Here is an 18,327-nt window from a genome sequence, read left to right as displayed (position 1 = left end):
GCCTTCTCTAACACTACAGTTCAAAAACATTAATTTTTCGGTTCTCAGCTTTCTTTATAGTCCAACTCTGACATCCATACATGACCACTGGAAAAACCATAGCTTTGACTAGATGGACCTTTGTTGGCAAAGTAATGTCTCTGCTTCTTAATATGCTGTCTAGGTTGATCATAACTTTTCTTCCAAAGAGTAAGCGTCTTTTAATTTCATGGTTGCAATCACCATCTGCAGTGATTTTGGAGCCCAAAAAATAAAGTCTGCCACTGTTTCCATTTTTCCCCATCTATTTGCCATGCAGTGATGGGACCAGATGCCATGATCTTCGTTTTCTGAATGTTGAGCTTTAAGCCAATTTTTTCACTCTCCTCTTTCAGATTCATCAAGAGGCTCTTTAGTTCTTCTTCACTTTCTGCCATAAGGGTGGTGTCATCTGCATATCTGAGGTTATTGATATTTCCCTTCCAGGAATCTTGATTCCAGCTTATGCTTCATCCAGCCCATTGTTTCTCATGATGTACTCTGCATATAAGTTAAATAAGCATGGTGACAATATACAGCCTTGATGTACTCCTTTTCCTATTTGGAACCAGTCTGTTGTCCCATGTCCAGTTCTAACTGTTGCTTCTTGACCTGCATACAGATTTCTCAGGAGGCAGGTCAGGTGTTCTGGTATCCCCATTTCAATAAGAATTTTCCACAGTTTGTGGTGATCCACACAGTCAAAGGATTTGGCATAGTCAATAAAGCAGAAATAGATGTTTTTCTGGAACTCTCTTGCTTTTTTGATGATCCAGTAGATCTTGGCAATTTGATCTCTGGTTCCTCTGCCTTTTCTAAATCCAGTCTGAACAACTGAAAGTTTATGGTTCATATACTGTTGAAGCCTGGCTTGGAGAATTTTGAGCATTTCTTTGCTAGTGTGTGAGATGAGTGCAATTGTGTGATAGTTTGTGCATTCTTTGGCATTGCTTTACTTTAGGATTGAAATGAAAACTGACCTTTTCGAGTCTTGTGGCCACTGCTGAGTTTTCCAAATTTGCTGGCATATTAAGTGCAGCACTTTCACAGAATCATCTTTTAGGGTTTGAAATAGCTCAACTGGAATTCCACTAGCTTTGTTCATAGTGATGCTTCCTAAGGCCCACTTGACTTCACATTCCAGGATGTCTGGCTCTAGGTGAGTGATCATACCATCATGATTTTCTGGGTCATGAAGATCTTTTTTGTAAAGTTCTGTGTATTCTTGCTACTTCTTTTTAATGTCTTCTGCTTCTGTTAGGTTCATACCATTTCTGTCCTTTATTGTGCCCATCTTTGCATGAAATGTCCCTTTGGTATCTCTAATTTTCTTGAAGAGATTTCTAGTCTTTCCCATTCTGTTGTTTTCCTTTATTTCTTTGCACTGATCACTGAGGAAGCCTTTCTTATCTCTCCTTCCTATTCTTTCGAATTCTGCATTCAAATGGGTATATCTTTCCTTTTCTCCTTTGCCTTTCACTTCTTTTTTTTCTCAGTTATTTGTAAGGCCTCCTCAGACAACCATTTTGCCTTTCTGCATTTCTTTTTCTTGGAGATGGTCTTGATCACTGCCCCCTGTACAATGTCACGAACCTCTGTCCATAGTTCTTCAGGCATTTTATCTATCAGATCTGATCCCTTGAATCTAGTTGTCACTTCCACTGTATAATTGTAAGGGATTTGATGTGGGTCATACCTGAATGGTCTAGTAGTTTTCCCTACTTTCTTCAATTTATGTCTGAATTTGGCAATAAGGAGTTCATGATCTGATCCACAGTCAGGTCCCAGTCTTGTTTTTGCTGACTGTGTAGAGATTCTCCATATTCGGCTGCAAAGAATATAATCAATCTGATTTCAGTGTTGACCATCTGATGATGTTCATGCGTAGAGTCTTCCCTTGTGTTGTTGGAAGAAGGTGTTTGCTATGACCAGTGTGTTCCCCTGGCAAAAATCTATTAGCCTTTGCCCTGCTTCATTTTGTACTCCAAGGCCAAATTTATCTCTTAACTGTTTGTAATAGTTGCTTTAAACTGTCTTTTAAACTTCCTATTGGCTTATGTAAGTAGTTGACCATCAGTCTTTATTATATATTTACCTTTCCTGGGGATATTTTCTCTTTAAGATTCTTACTTCTTTTCCAGAGTATTTTACATTGCAGGATTTTCCCTTCAGCACTCTGTATATATCATGCCACTTCCTTCTGGCCTGAAAAGTTTCTGTGGAGAAATCAGCTGATAGCCTACAAGAATTCCCTTGCATATGACTCTTTGTTTTCTCTTGCTGCCTTTAATATTCTCTCTTACTTTTGACTTCTGCCATTTGAATTATGCTATGTCTTGGTGTGGGTCTATTTTAGGTTCATCATGTTTGGGACCCTCTATAAAAGAGTCCAAAATGCAGTACTTGGGTGCAGTCTCAAAAACGACAGAATAATCTCAGTTCATTCTAAGGCAAACCATTTAACATCACAGTAATCCAAGTCTATGTCCCAACCACTGATGCTGAAGAACCTGAAGTTGATTGACCAGTTCTATAAATCTACAAGACTTTCTAGAACTAATACCAAAAAAAAAAAAGCCATCCTTTTCACCATAGGTCTGGGACTGGAATGCAAATGTATAAAGTCAAGAGATACCTGGAGTAACAGGCAAGTTTGCACTTAAGAGTACAAAATGAAGTAGAACAAAGGCTAACATAGTTTTGTCAAGAGAACACATTGGTCATAGCAAACACCCTCTTCCAACAACACAAGAGATGACTCTAAACATGTACATCACCAAATGGTCAATACCAAAATCAGATTAATTATGTTCTTTGTAGCCGAAGATGGAGAAGGTCTATACAGTCAGTAAAAACAAGACCTGGAGCTAACTGTGGATTAGATCATCAGCTCATCATTGCAAAATTCAGGCTTAAATTGAAGAAAGTAGGAAAATACACTAGGGAATTCAGGTATGATTTAAATCAAATTCCTTATGATTATATAGTGGTAGTGACAAATAGATTCAAAGGATTAGTTCTGGTAGACAGAGTGCCTGAAGAACTATGAACAGAGGTTTGTAACATTGTACAGGAGGCGGAGACCAAAATCATCTCAAAGAAAAAGAAATGCAAGAAGGCAAAGTGGTTGTCTGAGGGGGCTTTACAAATAGCTGTGGAAAGAAGAGAAGTGAAAAGCAAGGGAGAAAGGGAAAGATATACCCAACTACATGCAGAGTTCCAGAGAAGAGCAAGGAGAGATATGAAGGCATTCTTAAGTGAACAATGCAAAGAATTTGGAGAAAACAATAGAATGGGAAAGGTAGAGATCTTTCAAGAAAATTGGAGATATTAAGTATGCATTTAATGCAGGGATGGGCATGATAAAGGACAGAAATGGTAAGGACCTAACAGAGGCAGCAGAAGTTAAGAAGAGGTGTCCATAATACACAAAAAAGGTATACAAAAAAGGTCTCAGTGATCCAGATAACCATGATGGTGTCGTCACTTACCTAGAGCCAGACACCCTGGAGTGTGAAGTCATGTGGGCTTGGGAAGCATTGCTACAAACAAAGCTAGTGGAGGTGATGGAATTCCAGCTAAACTATTTCAAATCCTATAAGATAATGCTGTTAAAGTGTTGCACTCAATATGTCAGCTAATTTGGAAAACTCAGCAGTGGCCACAAGCCTGGAAAAGGTCAGTTTTCATCCCAATCTCAAAGAAGGGCAATGCCAAAGAATGCTCAAACTATCTTACAGTTATGCTCATTTCACATGCTAGTAGAGTTATGTTCAAAATCCTTCAAGCTAGGTTTCAACAGTACGTGAACAAGAATTTCCAGATGCTCCAGACAACTTTCAGATGGGTTTAGAAAAGGCAGAACAACCAGAGATCAAATTGTTAACACTCATTGGGTCATAGAAAAAGCAAGGGAATTCCAGAAAAACATGCATTTCTTCTTCATTGACTACACTAAAGACTTAGACTGTGTGGATCATAACAAACTGTGGAATATTCTTAAAGAGATAGGAATACCAGACCACCTTACCTGTCTCCTAAGAAGCCTGTATGTGGATCACGAAGCAACAGTTAGAACTAGACATGTAACAATGGGCTGGTTCAAAATTGGGAAAGGAGTACCACAAGGCTGTATATTGTCACCCTGCTTATTTAACTTATATACAGAGTACATCATGCAAATGCTGGGCTGGATGAATCACAAGCTGGAATAAAGATTGCCAGGAGAAATATCTATAACCTCACATATGCAGATGACATCACTCTAGTGGCAGAAAGTGAAGAAAAACTAAAGATCCCCTTGATGAAGGTGAAAGAGCAGTGAAGAAGCTGGCTTGAAACTCAACATTCCAAAAACTAAGATCCAGTGCCATCGCTTCATAGCAAACAAGAGGGGAAAAAGTGGAAGCAGTGATAGATTTTATTTTCTTGGGCTCCAGAATCACTATGGACATGACTGCAGCCGTGAAACTAGAGATGGAGTTAGAGCTGGAGCCCAGCGTGAGGCAGGACTTTCTCTCTGCTCAGTGACTATCAATGACCAGTCAGGGGTGGGGCCTGAGCCCAAGCTGCTGGAGCTGACACCCTGAGGGTTGGGCCCAAGCCGGTTCTGTTCCCTTTCAGCGTGTTTTCCCCTCTATCTGCATTGGGACCTTTGCCTAGAGTGGGGAAGTGCTGAGCTAAGTGGGGCTCGTGAGGGCCGTCTGCTCACACTGTCTGCAGACGGAGGTCCCAGCTATCTCTGACACACTGCCTGGGAAGGCACCTACAAGTCCCCCTTGGTCCCTCAGAGCACATCACTGTCCTCAGCCTCCACCATTCCCGCCCTTTCATTAAACCACATCACTGGGCTACACGGACACTTGGCACATGATTGAGGATAAGCTGTGGTGGAGCCGCTGCTGTCCGAGACCTGAGAGCTACTTGAGATGTATTGCCTGAGTAAGGTCAGTAGTGGCTGCCACCCTCCCACCCAGGGTATGCCCAGGGACTAGGTCATCTCTGCACACCACAGCTGAGTCTTCTACCCACTCATTGCTGCCCCAGATCCAATGATACATTGTGATGTGGAATGAGAAGGACCAAACCCTTTGCTCAGCTTTTGTGCATGCCAAGGAGGTTATGGGAAACCCAGTAGCCACTAGAGGATACCTCTCTCCACCCTGCCTCAGGAGCGAGCTAGCATATGAGTGCTCCTCACAGTTGTAGTCCAGGCTTCCCACAGCCATCCTGTTACTCCCCAGCAGTCCTCAACCAGCCAAAAGGGCTTGTCTCCTCTGTATAAAAACCCAGGACAGGGGAGCTCAATCTGTGGTTCTCATTGCTTATTTCACAGGATGAGTATCCACCTGTGTGATCTTTCTTGTCCTCTGAGGTCTGCTCTGGGAGCACACGACCTGACTTTATTGCCTTTTTTTCCCTTCTGGCTCAGAGAGTAAAGCATCTGCCTACAATGCAGGAGACCCGGGTTCGATCCCTGGGTTGGGAAGATCCCCTGGAGAAGGAAATGGCAACCCACTCCAGTACTCTTGCCTGGAAAATCCCGTGGAGAATCTTGGTAGGCTACAGTCCATGGGGTCTCAAAGAGTCAGACACGACTGAGCGACTTCACTTTCACCCAATTATGTGTGTATCTTAACAGCCTTGGAGTCTTTCTGCCAGTTTCCAGTGAAAATTGTCCCACATGTACATATATCTTGATGTGTTTGTTGGGGGAGGTGAGCTTCATGTCCTCTTACTCTGCCATACTTATTGATCCCTTTTGGTAGTTTTGTTTTTTGTTTTTTTGTTTTTTAAAAAAACCTAAACAAAGACTTTATTTGTCCTCTTTATTTTCATTTCCATAGGAAAACCTTTAATTTAACAATGAACAACAGGCTATCTTTCTCTGGTAGGCAAAGACAATAGGACTTCTTATATGTCAATAAACTACTTGGTAAAATACTTAATAATTGTTCCTTCTTTTTAATTTGCTTATAAAAAGAAAAGGTAATACGTTACTTAGACTTATCTAGGTTCTTATTAATTGGTCCTTCTTTTTAATTTGCTTATAAAAAGAAAAGGTAATATGTTACTTAGACTTATCTAGGTTCTAATTTTAATTGGTAAATAATAACATGAACCTTGTTCAGTTCAGTTACTCAGTCATGTCTGATTCTTTGAGTCCCCATGGATTGCAGCACACCAGGCCTCCCTGTCCATCACCAACACCCAGAGCTTGCTCAAACTCATGTCCATCAAGTTGGTAATGCCATTCAACCATCTCATCTTCTGTCATCCCTTCTCCTCCTGCCTTCAATCTTTCCCAGCATCAGGGTCTTTTCCAATGAGTCAGTTATTCATATCAGGTGGCCAAAGTATTGGAGCTTCAGCTTCAGCATCAGTCCTTCCAGTGAATATTCAGGTTTGATCTCCCTGCCGTCCAAGGGACTCTCAAGAGTCATCTCCAACACCACAATTCAAAAGCATCAATTCTTCGGTGTTCAGTTTTCTTTATAGTCTAACTCTCATATCCATACATGACTACTGGAAAAACCATAGCCTTGACTAGATGGACCTTTGTCAGCAAAGTAATGTCTCTGCTTTTTAATGTGCAGTCTAGGTCAGTCATAGCTTTTCTTCCAAGGAGCAAGCGTCTTTTAATTTCATGGTTGAAATCACCATCTGCAGTGATTTTGGAGCCCAAGAAAATAAAGTCTATCACTGTTTTCATTGTTTTCCCATCTATTTGCCATGAAGTGATGAGACTGGATGCCGTGATCTTAGTTTTCTGAATGTTGAGTTTTAAACCAGCTTTCTCACTCTCCTTTTCACTTTCAGCAAGTCTCTAACTCTAATTAGTAAATAATAATGTGAATTTATTAGCTGCTTAATAAAATTTCAAAAGTAAAAATGATTAAAAAGCAACTATAAGGGTTTTTCTTTCTTTTGTATAATTTTATCTATCTAAGTAATTTATAGACTTGCCTTTGAATAAACTGCTTTGTGTTTATTTTTCATTGCATCGCCTACCCAATGAGTTCTGGTGAGGTATACTCCCTCCAGAAAAGACAATAATCAATAAGAAGAAGGATTTTGGAATGATTAATGTGACACTGACTTAGTCATGTAAATAATAAAAGTTAAATATCTTCTGTACCTGTTCTTACTCACCTGCAAGTCCTAAAAGAATGTAGGCCATAATGAACAGTATGAAGATCGTGCAGCACAGCACATCTGTACAACTCCTAAAGATGAAGAGAAACAATGCATTAAAAGGGTCCCGAGAAGGCTCACGTAGCATCCGTTTTCCTCCCTCTTATGGACTAAACATGTCTCCCCCAAGTCCTTATGTTGAAACCTAACCCCCAATGTGATGGTATTAGGTGTTAGAAGGTGGGCGGGCGATGGGAATTAAAAGAGATACAAAATGACTCATGTTTACTGCAAAAATATACATAGGAAGGCATAAGAAAATAATTGGGCTTCCCTGGTGGCTCAGATGGTAAAGAATCTGCCTGCAATGCAGGTCACCTGGGTTTGATCCCCGGGTCAGGAATATTTCCTGGAGAAGGAAATGGCATCCCACTCCAGTATTCTTGCCTGAAATGTCCCTTGGGCAGAGGAGCCTGGCAGACTACAATCCCTGGGGTTTCAAAGAGTCAGACACAACTGAGCGACTGAACACACAAAAGATAATAACAACAGTGATATGCCTTTTTATACTTAATAATTCTAAAAGGTAGATCAGATGTATTTCTACAATCAAAGACTTAAACAGCAGAGAGCGGTTATAGTTCTGTGATTAAAGAAGTTCCTCCAAAGCTGTTAGTATTTATTCTCTTGATTCTTTATTTGTAAAATTTTTTAGAAGTTATAATACACTAACATCAAAAAATTCTTTTATTTGAAATTGTAATTTAAACTATTTGATTTTATAATTTTCTCCTTCATGCTTCCCAGTACATGACATAATAATTAAAAAAAAAAATAGCCATTTCCATTCCTCTCTCTCTCCATTATCTTTCTACGTGCACATATGAAGGGTACTCTGATTAAATAAAGGATTGACTACATAAGCTTTCTATGAGGAACAGAGTTGCAACTATTCAAAAAACAATGTCTATAATGCATTACAAAATGAAATGCTCTAAACTGTAATTTTCCAGCTATTCTGTAAGCTGGATATTGTGAAATGAGATTTAGAGAAAATTTGGCTCAGAGAGACATGGTAATTTTCTAAGGGATCATAAGTCAAACCAGTATCCAGTAGGGAAACTCAGGTTTTCATCTAAAGTATTTCCTATTTCCAATATTAAATTTTGTTCAGCTTGTAAGGAGTCTAGAAGGTCAAAACTTGTCTTAAAAGTAAGAAAAAATACAATCATTGTTGAAACTTAATGAAGAATCTATTAGGAAAGAGACAGATCAATGTATTTGACAGGATTAAAAGATGCACATGAGAATTTTCATAACAAAAACTTTTTGTTCTAGAGGTTAGATGGATATGTTCCAATCATTTAGCACAGACAGGCTGAAGTTACATTCTATTTTTAGTGGTGGTAATAGCAATAATAATGAATAATAATTGTACAGGAACAGACACAGTAATACCTTGTATATTGATAAAGCCCTGTTATACTTTTACTGCTTTCACTTACATAAATTTGTGAGTTTCCTACCTTTGGGTTTTTCGGGGTAGTGAGGTAAGCTGCCTTATATAAGGTCCACAAGAGAGAAGTAGTTGCAGAGGCAGACAAACATCTAAGTTTCCTATGCCCAATCTTTTCACTTAGTGGTTATTCTAATATGATTACAACTTTCTAGAAAGATTCCAATTAGTCATATTGAAAACTCCACACACATCCTTATTACACCACCTCACCACAGGAAATGGATCCATCATAGAGAAAGCTAATCATGGTCAATTCAGAAACAAACCATTACTTGTTTAAATCCAATTTCAACCCAGGAATTTAAATTTTCACTGAGACTGAAGAACTAGGAAAATAATAACAAGAGAAAAAAAAGATAATCTAGATTTCTTTGTTTAACAATCATTGAATGCAAAACCTGCTAGAGGGTGAGGAAAGAATCTGGTTTATTTGCATTTTGACACATCCTACTTAAGATCAGTTCTCATCCTGTCAGGGCAGTTGCTAAATAGTATGATACCTAAGAAGGACTGCCTGCAGGCAAAGAACTAAGGAAGAGAAAACTAGAACACTGATAAGCTTTTATTAGAAATCTTGAAGTTGTCAAAGCCTTTGTGTGTAATCATAACTACCAAGGAGAGAGGGATATAGTCAGAAGCACCAGCCAGGTTGGTCAGTGTCCTGTAATAATATTATACATATGATATCTACATGGGTATATCATAGATAATATACATTATAATACATGTTTATAATGACTATTATTATATAGCATTATAATGTTTTCTATTTATATTATGTAGTCAGCACAGGAAGAGGTAAACATACTGGAAAGATGAGTAAAAGAAACTTACCAATTAAAAAAATAAGGCACAAGGAAAGAAGCAGAGCCCAAAAGGAAATTTCTAAGAAATAAAACCCACAGTGCTTGGCTACTGGTCCTGATGAATGGCATCAATGGGAGTTTTGTTCTATAGGGGGTTTTATAGCAACAACAACCAGGGGGATTTATACTACGATTTTCTTTCTTTCTTGTACCAAGAACATGCCATAGCACCAGGGGCTACTGTGCACCCACACAACCACTCTCTATCCACTCTAGCAGTCTAGTCTCTCACCAGAGAGGGATAACATTTTTCAGTAATTCACACCCGGAGATGTCTGGGGATTCTACTCTGGGACCAGGCAGGATAATGTATTCAAATCTACTTTCCTTTTCTGGACCACTGCTTTAGAGAAACAGGCAGACCATACCACACACCATGGCCAGACTGGTTAATTTCATAGTATCTAAACGTGGAAGAACATTGAACAAAGTGGAAGAGTTTGAAGAATTCAAGAGTTTCAAAAAGTAGGAAAGTTTTTCTAAATTAAAAATTCTTATTTCTGAATTTGTTCCTCTAGTGATTTCATTCCCTTTGTTGTTTTTTTTTTCTTTTAAAATGAGGTGTCTGTGTGTGTGTGTGTGTGTGGTGTGTGTGTGTGTGTATGTGTGTGTGAAACATCTATTTCTTCCACTTCTTATTTCTTTTCATATTCCCTGCTGGAAAAAAGTCACTGCTTAGAAAATTATTGGAAAATTGAATATAAAAAATATAAAATATAGCTTGGGTACCATTTTGGGAGTCAGCAACGCAGCAGAAACTTAATTCAAATTTTAGAAGTTATAAAGTGTCATTATTGTTTCTTTCTTTGATTCCAAGGCATCTTTACAATCCCAAATGCTCTGTGGAAAATGAGCTGTTTTTTTTTTTTTTTAATAAAGTACTTAGTTTGAATAATTTTGAAGACTCTTAAGATAGGCATTGAAGTAACTAGGTGATACAAGCTTGTGGTTTAAAATCATTCTGAATCATATTCTAGCTAGAGGTCTGTCATAGCTGTATATTTTCCTCATTTGGGTTCATTTTTACTTTTACAGTAAGTATAAACTAAGGACCAGTGTACTAATCTAAAAATGGATTGCATCCCACTGGATCCTAGAAAGAAGACAGAAAGAATAGTTTATAGAGAAATATATCAAATCCCTTATGATTATATAGTGGAAGTGAGAAATAGATTTAAGGGCCTAGATCTGATATATAGAATGCCTGATGAACTATGGAATGAGGTTTGTGACATTGTACAGGAGACAGGGATCAAGACCATCCCCATGGAAAAGAAATGCAAAAAAGCAAAATGGCTGTCTGGGGAGACCTTACAAATAGCTCTGAAAAGAAGAAAAGCGAAAAGCAAAGGAAAAAAAGAAAGATATGAGCATCTGAATGAAGAGTTCTAAAGAATAGCAAGAAGAGATAAGAAAGCCTTCTTCAGTGATCAATGCAAGGAAATGGAGGAAAAGAACAGAATAGGAAAGACTAAAAATCTCTTCAAGAAAATTAGAGATACCAAGGGAACATTTCATGCAAAGATGGGCTTGATAAAGGACAGAAATTGTATGGACCTAACAGAAACAGAAGATATTAAGAAGAGGTGGCAAGAATACACAGAAGAACTGTACAAAAAAGATCTTCACGACCAAGATAATCATGATGGTGTGATCACTCATCTAGAGCCAGACATCCTGGAATGTGAAATCAAGTTGGCCTTAGAAAGGCATCACTATGAACAAAGCTAGTGGAGGTGATGGAATTCCAGTTAAGCTATTTCAAATCCTGAAAGATGATGCTGTGAAAGTGCTGCACTCAATATGCCAGCAAATTTGGAAAACTCAGCAGTGGTCACAGGACTGGAAAAGGCCAGTTTTCATTCCAATCCTAAAGAAAGGCAATGCCAAAGAATGCTCAAACTACCCCACAATTGCACTCATCTCACATGCTAGCACAATTGCACTCATCTCACACGCTAGTAAAGTAATGCTCAAAATTCTCCAAGCCAGGCTTCAGCAATACGTGAACCGTGAACCACCTGATGTTCAAGCTGGTTTTAGAAAAGGCAGAGGAACCAGAGATCAAATTGCCAACATCCTCTGGATCCTGGAAAAAGCAAGAGAATTCCAGAAAAACATCTATTTCTGCTTTATTGACTATGCCAAAGCCTTTGACTGTGTGGATCACAATAAACTGTGGAAAATTCTGAAAGAGATGGGAATACCAGACCATCTGACCTTCCTCTTGAGAAATCTGTATGCAGGTCAGGAAGCAACAGTTAGAAATGGACATGGAACAACAGACTGGTTCCAAATAGGAAAAGGAGTACGTCAAGGCTGTATATTGTCACCCTGCTTATTTAACTTCTATGCAGAATACATCATGAGAAACACTGGACTGGGAGAAACACAAGCTGCAATCAAGATTGACGGGAGAAATATCAGTCACCTCAGATATGCAGATGACACCACCCTTATGGCAGAAAGTGAAGCGGAACTAAAAAGCTTCTTGATGAAAGTGAAAGTGGAGAGTGAAAAAGTTGGCTTAAAGCTCAACATTCAGAAAACGAAGATCATGGCATCCGGTCCCATCACTTCATGGGAAATAGATGGGGAAACAGTAGAAACAGTGTCAGACTTTATTTTGGGGGGCTCCAAAATCACTGCAGATGTTGACTGCAGTCATGAAATTAAAAGACGCTTACTCCTTGGAAGAAAAGTTATGACCAACCTAGATAGTATATTCAAAAGCAGAGACATTACTTTGCCGACTAAGGTCCGTCTAGTCAAGGCTATGGTTTTTCCTGTGGTCATGTATGGATGTGAGAGTTGGACTGTGAAGAAGGCTGAGCACTGAAGAATTGATGCTTTTGAACTGTGGTGTTGGAGAAGACTCTTGAGAGTCCCTTGGACTGCAAGGAGATCCAACCAGTCCATTCTGAAGGAGATCTGAAGAAATCCCTGGGATTTCTTTGGAAGGAATGATGCTAAAGCTGAAACTCTAGTACTTTGGCCACCTGATGCGAAGTGTTGACTCATTGGAAAAGACTCTGATGCTCGGAGGGATTGGGGGCAGCAGGAGAAGGGGCCGACAGAGGATGAGATGGCTGGATGGCATCACTGACTCAATGGACATGAGTCTGAGTGAACTCCAGCAGTTGGTGATGGACAGGGAGGCCTGGCGTGCTGTGTTTCATGGGGTCGCAAAGAGTCGGACATGACTGAGCGACTGAACTGAACTGAATGGATACCTCAACCCTCTCCCTTACCCTCCTTCTAAATCAAAGTCCAATTAAAAAAAAAAAAAAAACTAGTTGCTCACACTCAGAGTTTTTCAAAATACTCCTGGCATAAAAGTATTTTCAAAAGTTAAACTACAGATGTACCATTGCTATCTTATATATATGTTTTCCAAATTACAGTAACAATAGGATCCTAGTCCTATACTCATTTGTAGACCTCCCTTTCCTTCCTAATTCTAACCTACAAGTATAGAATGCCTATAGTCACCTCAACTTAAACTCTTGGGCATTTCCTTTGAGTTTCTCTTTTTCTTAGATGATCTTTTATTTTATATTCAATTAGTAAGTTCTCTTGACTCCTTCTCTCTGATGTGTCTTTCATCCAGGCCTTCCTTTCTATTCCTGTTGCCTGGATTCAGTCCACGTTCTCTCATTCTCTCTTCTAACTGATGCTGTGGTCCCTTTTTTGGGCTCCTGCATGTAGTCTCTGCCTGATCCAATTCATTCTGCACATCATTGACATTACTGAGAGCAAACAAAGTCACTTTATTATTTTAAAAATTCAACACTTCTCCACTACTTGTTTAATAATTTCCAAATGTCTTAGCTTTATGTTTAAAAAAATACAATTTCAATCCTAGTTCAAGCCCCAGACTACCTTTCTAGTTTTTCTCCCCCTGTTCATCTCCTGTGCTTCAACCAATTTGGACTTCTTCATCCACTGCATACCTGATCAATTCTCCCTTGACAACATTCAGGGTTCTCTGCTCATGGTTGCTTTAAGACTCATTCTACTAGGATACAATATGTCCCAATTTGCATGAAACAGCCATGATTTATACCTATTATCCTGGAATAACAATCAACAATGCTCATTTTTACTATCAAAAGCACTCCAGTCTGGATCTCTACCCAATCTATTAAAATCCCATTCTTCATATAGTAGGATCCCCTTCATTTTCTGGGGCTGAATAACATTCCATTGTATGTATATGCCATACTTTTTTATCTCATTCATCTGTCAATGAACATTTAATTATTTCTATATCTTGACTATTGTGAGTTATGTTGCAGTGAACATGCAGATACCTATTTGAGATCCTGATTTCAGTTCTTTTGGACAATATGCAGTGAACTTGCAGATACACATTTGAGGTTCTGATTTCAACTCTTTTGGATAACATGAATAAACCTATAGGACAGGACCTTATGCTAAGTGAAATAAGCCAACCACAGAGGAAAATAACTGTAGAATTCCACTAGTTTGAGATATCTAAAATAGTCAAATTCAGAGAAACAGACCCCAGGGGATCTTCCCAGCCCAAGGATCAAACCCACATCCACTGAGTATCCTGCACTGCAGGGGGTGGATTCTTTACTGCTGAGCCATAAGGGAAGCCGGTTATAATCTAGATGGGGGTGCAAACTACAGCCCATGGGTCAAATCTGGCCTGCGGCCTGCTTTTGTATAGCTTTTTGTGAGCTAAGAATGGCTTTTACTTTTAAAAAATAGTTTTAAAAATAAGGAGTATTTTGTGATATAAGAATTATACAAAATTCAAATCTCAGTGTCCATAAACACAGACTTTTGGAAAATAGCTACATGCATTTACATATATATTGTCTATGCCTACTTTTGTCCCACAGTGGCTGAGTAGTCACAACAGAAACCATCTGGCCTGCACAGCCTAAAATTTACTACCTAGATTTTTATAGAAAAGGTTTGCTGACCTCTGATCTAGGCCATAATGTCCTTTTACGTCAGCAGTTAAGCACAGAGTGTTGTGTGCTACAGACAAATTGCAATCTATGTCCTATGAATGATTAGTAAGATACACCCATAACTGACAGGCTAATAAATCATAAGCAGGCTCTGGTGAAACTCAAAGTGCTGTATTTCAAATTTCAGATCTTCTTTTCTGGAAGGGGATAAGGATATATTATCTAAGGATTTAATTTTGGGGTTAAGCTTAAGTCTAGACATTTCAAATTCCAATAAAATAAATCATAAAAAAATATTTTTAATTTATTTTTTATTTTACTTTACAATTCTGTATTGGTTTTGCCATACATTGACATGAATCAAAATAAATCATAAAAAATTAAATTCAGAGGTAATAGAGTTTTGTTTCTTAAGTTTCCATTTCAGTTCCACACTAATTCTTCTTTCCTACAACTGTCATTCTGCCTCTTTTTTTCAGGGACAGCTTTCTATCTTCATTCAGAAACTGATTCATTTACCAGTTTTCTTTGTGACAGCTGAAATTTCAATGATATCAACCATCCTGAAAGGTCGTTAATATCAAGCATTAGAGTGAGAATGGAGGTCTTAAAAGTCATTTTTCTCTGACAGATCATCCATTCATGCCTAATGAGTCAGTTTAGGGACTGTCCACTGCCCATGAATTCATCTGATGATCACCTCTTATTTGAAAGTTCTTGGTGTCACCTGAGTACCTCTGTCTATGACATGGCTGCATTGATAATACACAGTTTAGAAGCACTTCTCTGTGGTTCGGTTGGCACCGGCATGATGCCATTAAGTCATCCGTTACCTCTCAGTTTCTTACTGCAGCAGTCTGTTCCAGAAAATTGAAGGGTTGCTTCACTTCCCAGAGGCTTTATTAAAAGACAGTTAATTTGGGGGCCATTCTCTAAGCTCCACTGAGATACTTGGCAAACTGCAGAATGTGGCTTGAATTAAATCAAGCTAAATGATGCTTAGTCAGCAGACTCAAAACATTTGGGAGCTATGTGAGGTACACTTCTGTATAAGTTAAAAAATTCTTCTATTCTTCCACTCAACTATTAATGGAGAATCTGGTGATTAGTGATAAGAGCATTAAGAGCTGTATTTGAAGGAGTTAACTATAACCTTCCCCTTTCCCTCCAGCTTCTCTTTTTTTCCCAGACATACTGTCTAAAAGTTCTCTACTGTTCTATTCCCACAGCTTTAGAAAATACCATATATACCATTTGGGTGTGTGTGTGAAAGTTGAGGTTTTAGAAATAAGCAAATTACACCAGCCATTTCTACAAGTATGATAAAAGGTTAAAAATTATCTTGAAGAATTAAACTGTTACATAATCAGAAAATAGGAAAGCACAATGAGCTTTTAATCACATGAACTCATATTTTCAGGTGCTCAAACTAAAAACAAGTGTTTTAATTTTCTTTAGAAAATTTAAGAATGACTTTACAGTTATATTTACTTTAAAAGATAATTTTGACATCCAGTCATTGAGAAGAGAGTATTAGTTTTATGGGAGTGTTAGTTTTATCATTTTTTAGTACATGTTAAACTGTTGCTGAAAATAAAATATACCAAATAGCATAACACCCTAACAAATCATACAATGACACTGATCATTTCTTTTGAATTGATTAGAATATTTAAGATGATATTTCAGTATTGTACCTGCATTATTTAGCTCTTTTGGATAACTGAATCTTAAAAGCTTCCCCTATCCTCTATTTCTCCTATATTGTTTGCACTTGGGTTTCCAATGTCTTTAGAGAGTAGCTTTAACTGGTTATAATTTATATTTTCTATCTGTAAAGGGGAAATAAAACTTCATTTTTAAATACAGAAGTTTAAGTGATGTCTATATAAATGTCTCTTTTGTTTAAAATGGAATAAGGTCAGACAAAATTGATCTTATTATATTATTCATCATCTTTGTAAAACCTGCATTATAGTTAAAAATGTGTCAGTGAGAGGAAACTACTCAGAAAATTGCTAGTAAAGTGAACACTAGATCATAGTTATTGCCCACAGTACAACTGGTATCATCAAAGAGGTCTTAAGAGAACCAGCTTAGAACAGCCTTGGAAATTGGTCCAAAAGTTTACAGAGACTCCAAAACAGTTTGGAGAAGGAAATGGCTACCAACTCCAGTATTCCTGCCTGGGAAATCCCATGGACAGAGGAGCCTGGCAGGCTACATTCCATGGTCACAAAAGAGTCGGACATGACTTAGTGACTGAGAATGCACATATATCAGTTCAAAATGCTCTTTAATCTTCTTGGAATAGGTTAGCATCCCTCTACATAGAAACACAGAGTAGGTGCTCAAGAATACTTGTTTAAACAGTGAACTTCTGAAAATTCTCATGACTGAGATAGCTACAAAAATTCTGCTATTAAAATTTATTTTTAAATCATACTTCCTTAAATAATATGATAAACAATTAATATTTTTAGTAATCAAAGGCCTATATGTTAAAATGAAAAGATTACTATTTGTCACCCAAAATTTTAATAATGAAAAAAGGTACCTACAGTTGATGGGCACATCAGAAAATTATATGCCCTTTGATCTAGTAATTTCTTTTCTAGTAATTTATAGCATGGAAACATGTATTAAAGAAGCAAGAATTAATTTGTAAGGATTTAAAACACTATTTATAATAAAATTTAGAAACAATTTTTAGAATAATAATTATATGAAAACATGGTCATAATATATTGAGAAAAATAGGTTATAAAACATATGTGTAATATATGTATAGATATATAAACATATATGTAAATGCTTAATAATATTAAAACAATAAAAGGCTACTGCTGCTAAATCACTTCAGTCATGTCCAACTCTGTGCGACCCCATAGACGGCAGCCCATCAGGCTCCCCCATCCCTGGGATTCTCAAGGCAAGAACACTAGAGTGGGTTGCTATTTCCTTCTCAAATGCATGAAAGTGAAAGTGAAGTCGCTCAGTCATGTCTGACTCTTCGTGACCCCATGGACTGCAGCCTACCAGGCTCGTCCGTCCATGGGATTCTCCACACAAGAGTACCGGAGTCGGGTGTAGCCACTATCTTGAGGTGGTATGATTTTATGTGATTTTTTCTTCCTTTGCTTTTTCTGTTTTTTTCAAAACTGTCACAATGAGCACAAATTGCATTTATAATAGAAACAAAAATCTAAGACACATAGATTGCATTTGACAATTATAAATAGATTGCTGCCTTATTTTATTATATGAAATTCTTTCTGATCCCCTCAAAATAAGTTTAAAAATGGACCTTCTGCTCTTTCACTTTTTTCTTGATTATTATTGACTAAAATTCAAAACACATTTTTATTGCCTTTAAGCAAAAATGGTTACTAAAAAGTGTGTGACAGAGTGACAGACTGTCTTCTGATTAATCTTTCTTATTGCTCAAACATTTCTAAATGGGGATGGAATTGAAAATACACATCCATAAATGCCTCAATAAACTTCTTACAAATCAGACCTTTGTTTCCCAGTAACAAACATCTCACCAACTTTATAAGACATAGACCTCCACTTCTTGTTTGAATCACTGCATATATGAAAACAGAGTTGGCCTTTTAACCTTCACTCATCAAATCTCTCCGATTGGATGGTATGTCTCTCTTTTGTCATTTTCTTTATATCTATTTAGCAAATCTGGATAATAAAAAATACTTTTTTAATTTTCCTTAAAATAATATGTATTCAGTGGTTTTCTTAGAACTTTGCCTCTGCTTAGAATGTTTATTAGTTATCTATACTAATTTTAAGCAGGTTGTCCTATAGTTACCCTAGTGCTTTTGGA

The 18,327-nt window shown here is 37.7% G+C and overlaps 1 protein-coding gene across 1 annotated transcript in view; it reads right to left on the bottom strand.

The window, feature by feature from the left end:
* LOC120856559 (choline transporter-like protein 5) overlaps positions 1-18,327 on the bottom strand; it is a 151,026-nt gene that overhangs the window by 114,606 nt on the left and 18,093 nt on the right. Inside the window, exon 3 of the mRNA XM_040231928.1 lies at positions 7,171-7,244. Coding sequence (XP_040087862.1) covers positions 7,171-7,244 — 74 coding nt within the window. The remainder of the gene's footprint in view (positions 1-7,170; positions 7,245-18,327) is intronic.

The sequence above is a fragment of the Oryx dammah genome, unplaced genomic scaffold (genome assembly GCF_014754425.2).
Source record: "Oryx dammah isolate SB20612 unplaced genomic scaffold, SCBI_Odam_1.1 HiC_scaffold_28, whole genome shotgun sequence".
NCBI lineage: Eukaryota > Metazoa > Chordata > Mammalia > Artiodactyla > Bovidae > Oryx > Oryx dammah.
This window is presented reverse-complemented; position numbering and strand designations above follow the sequence as displayed.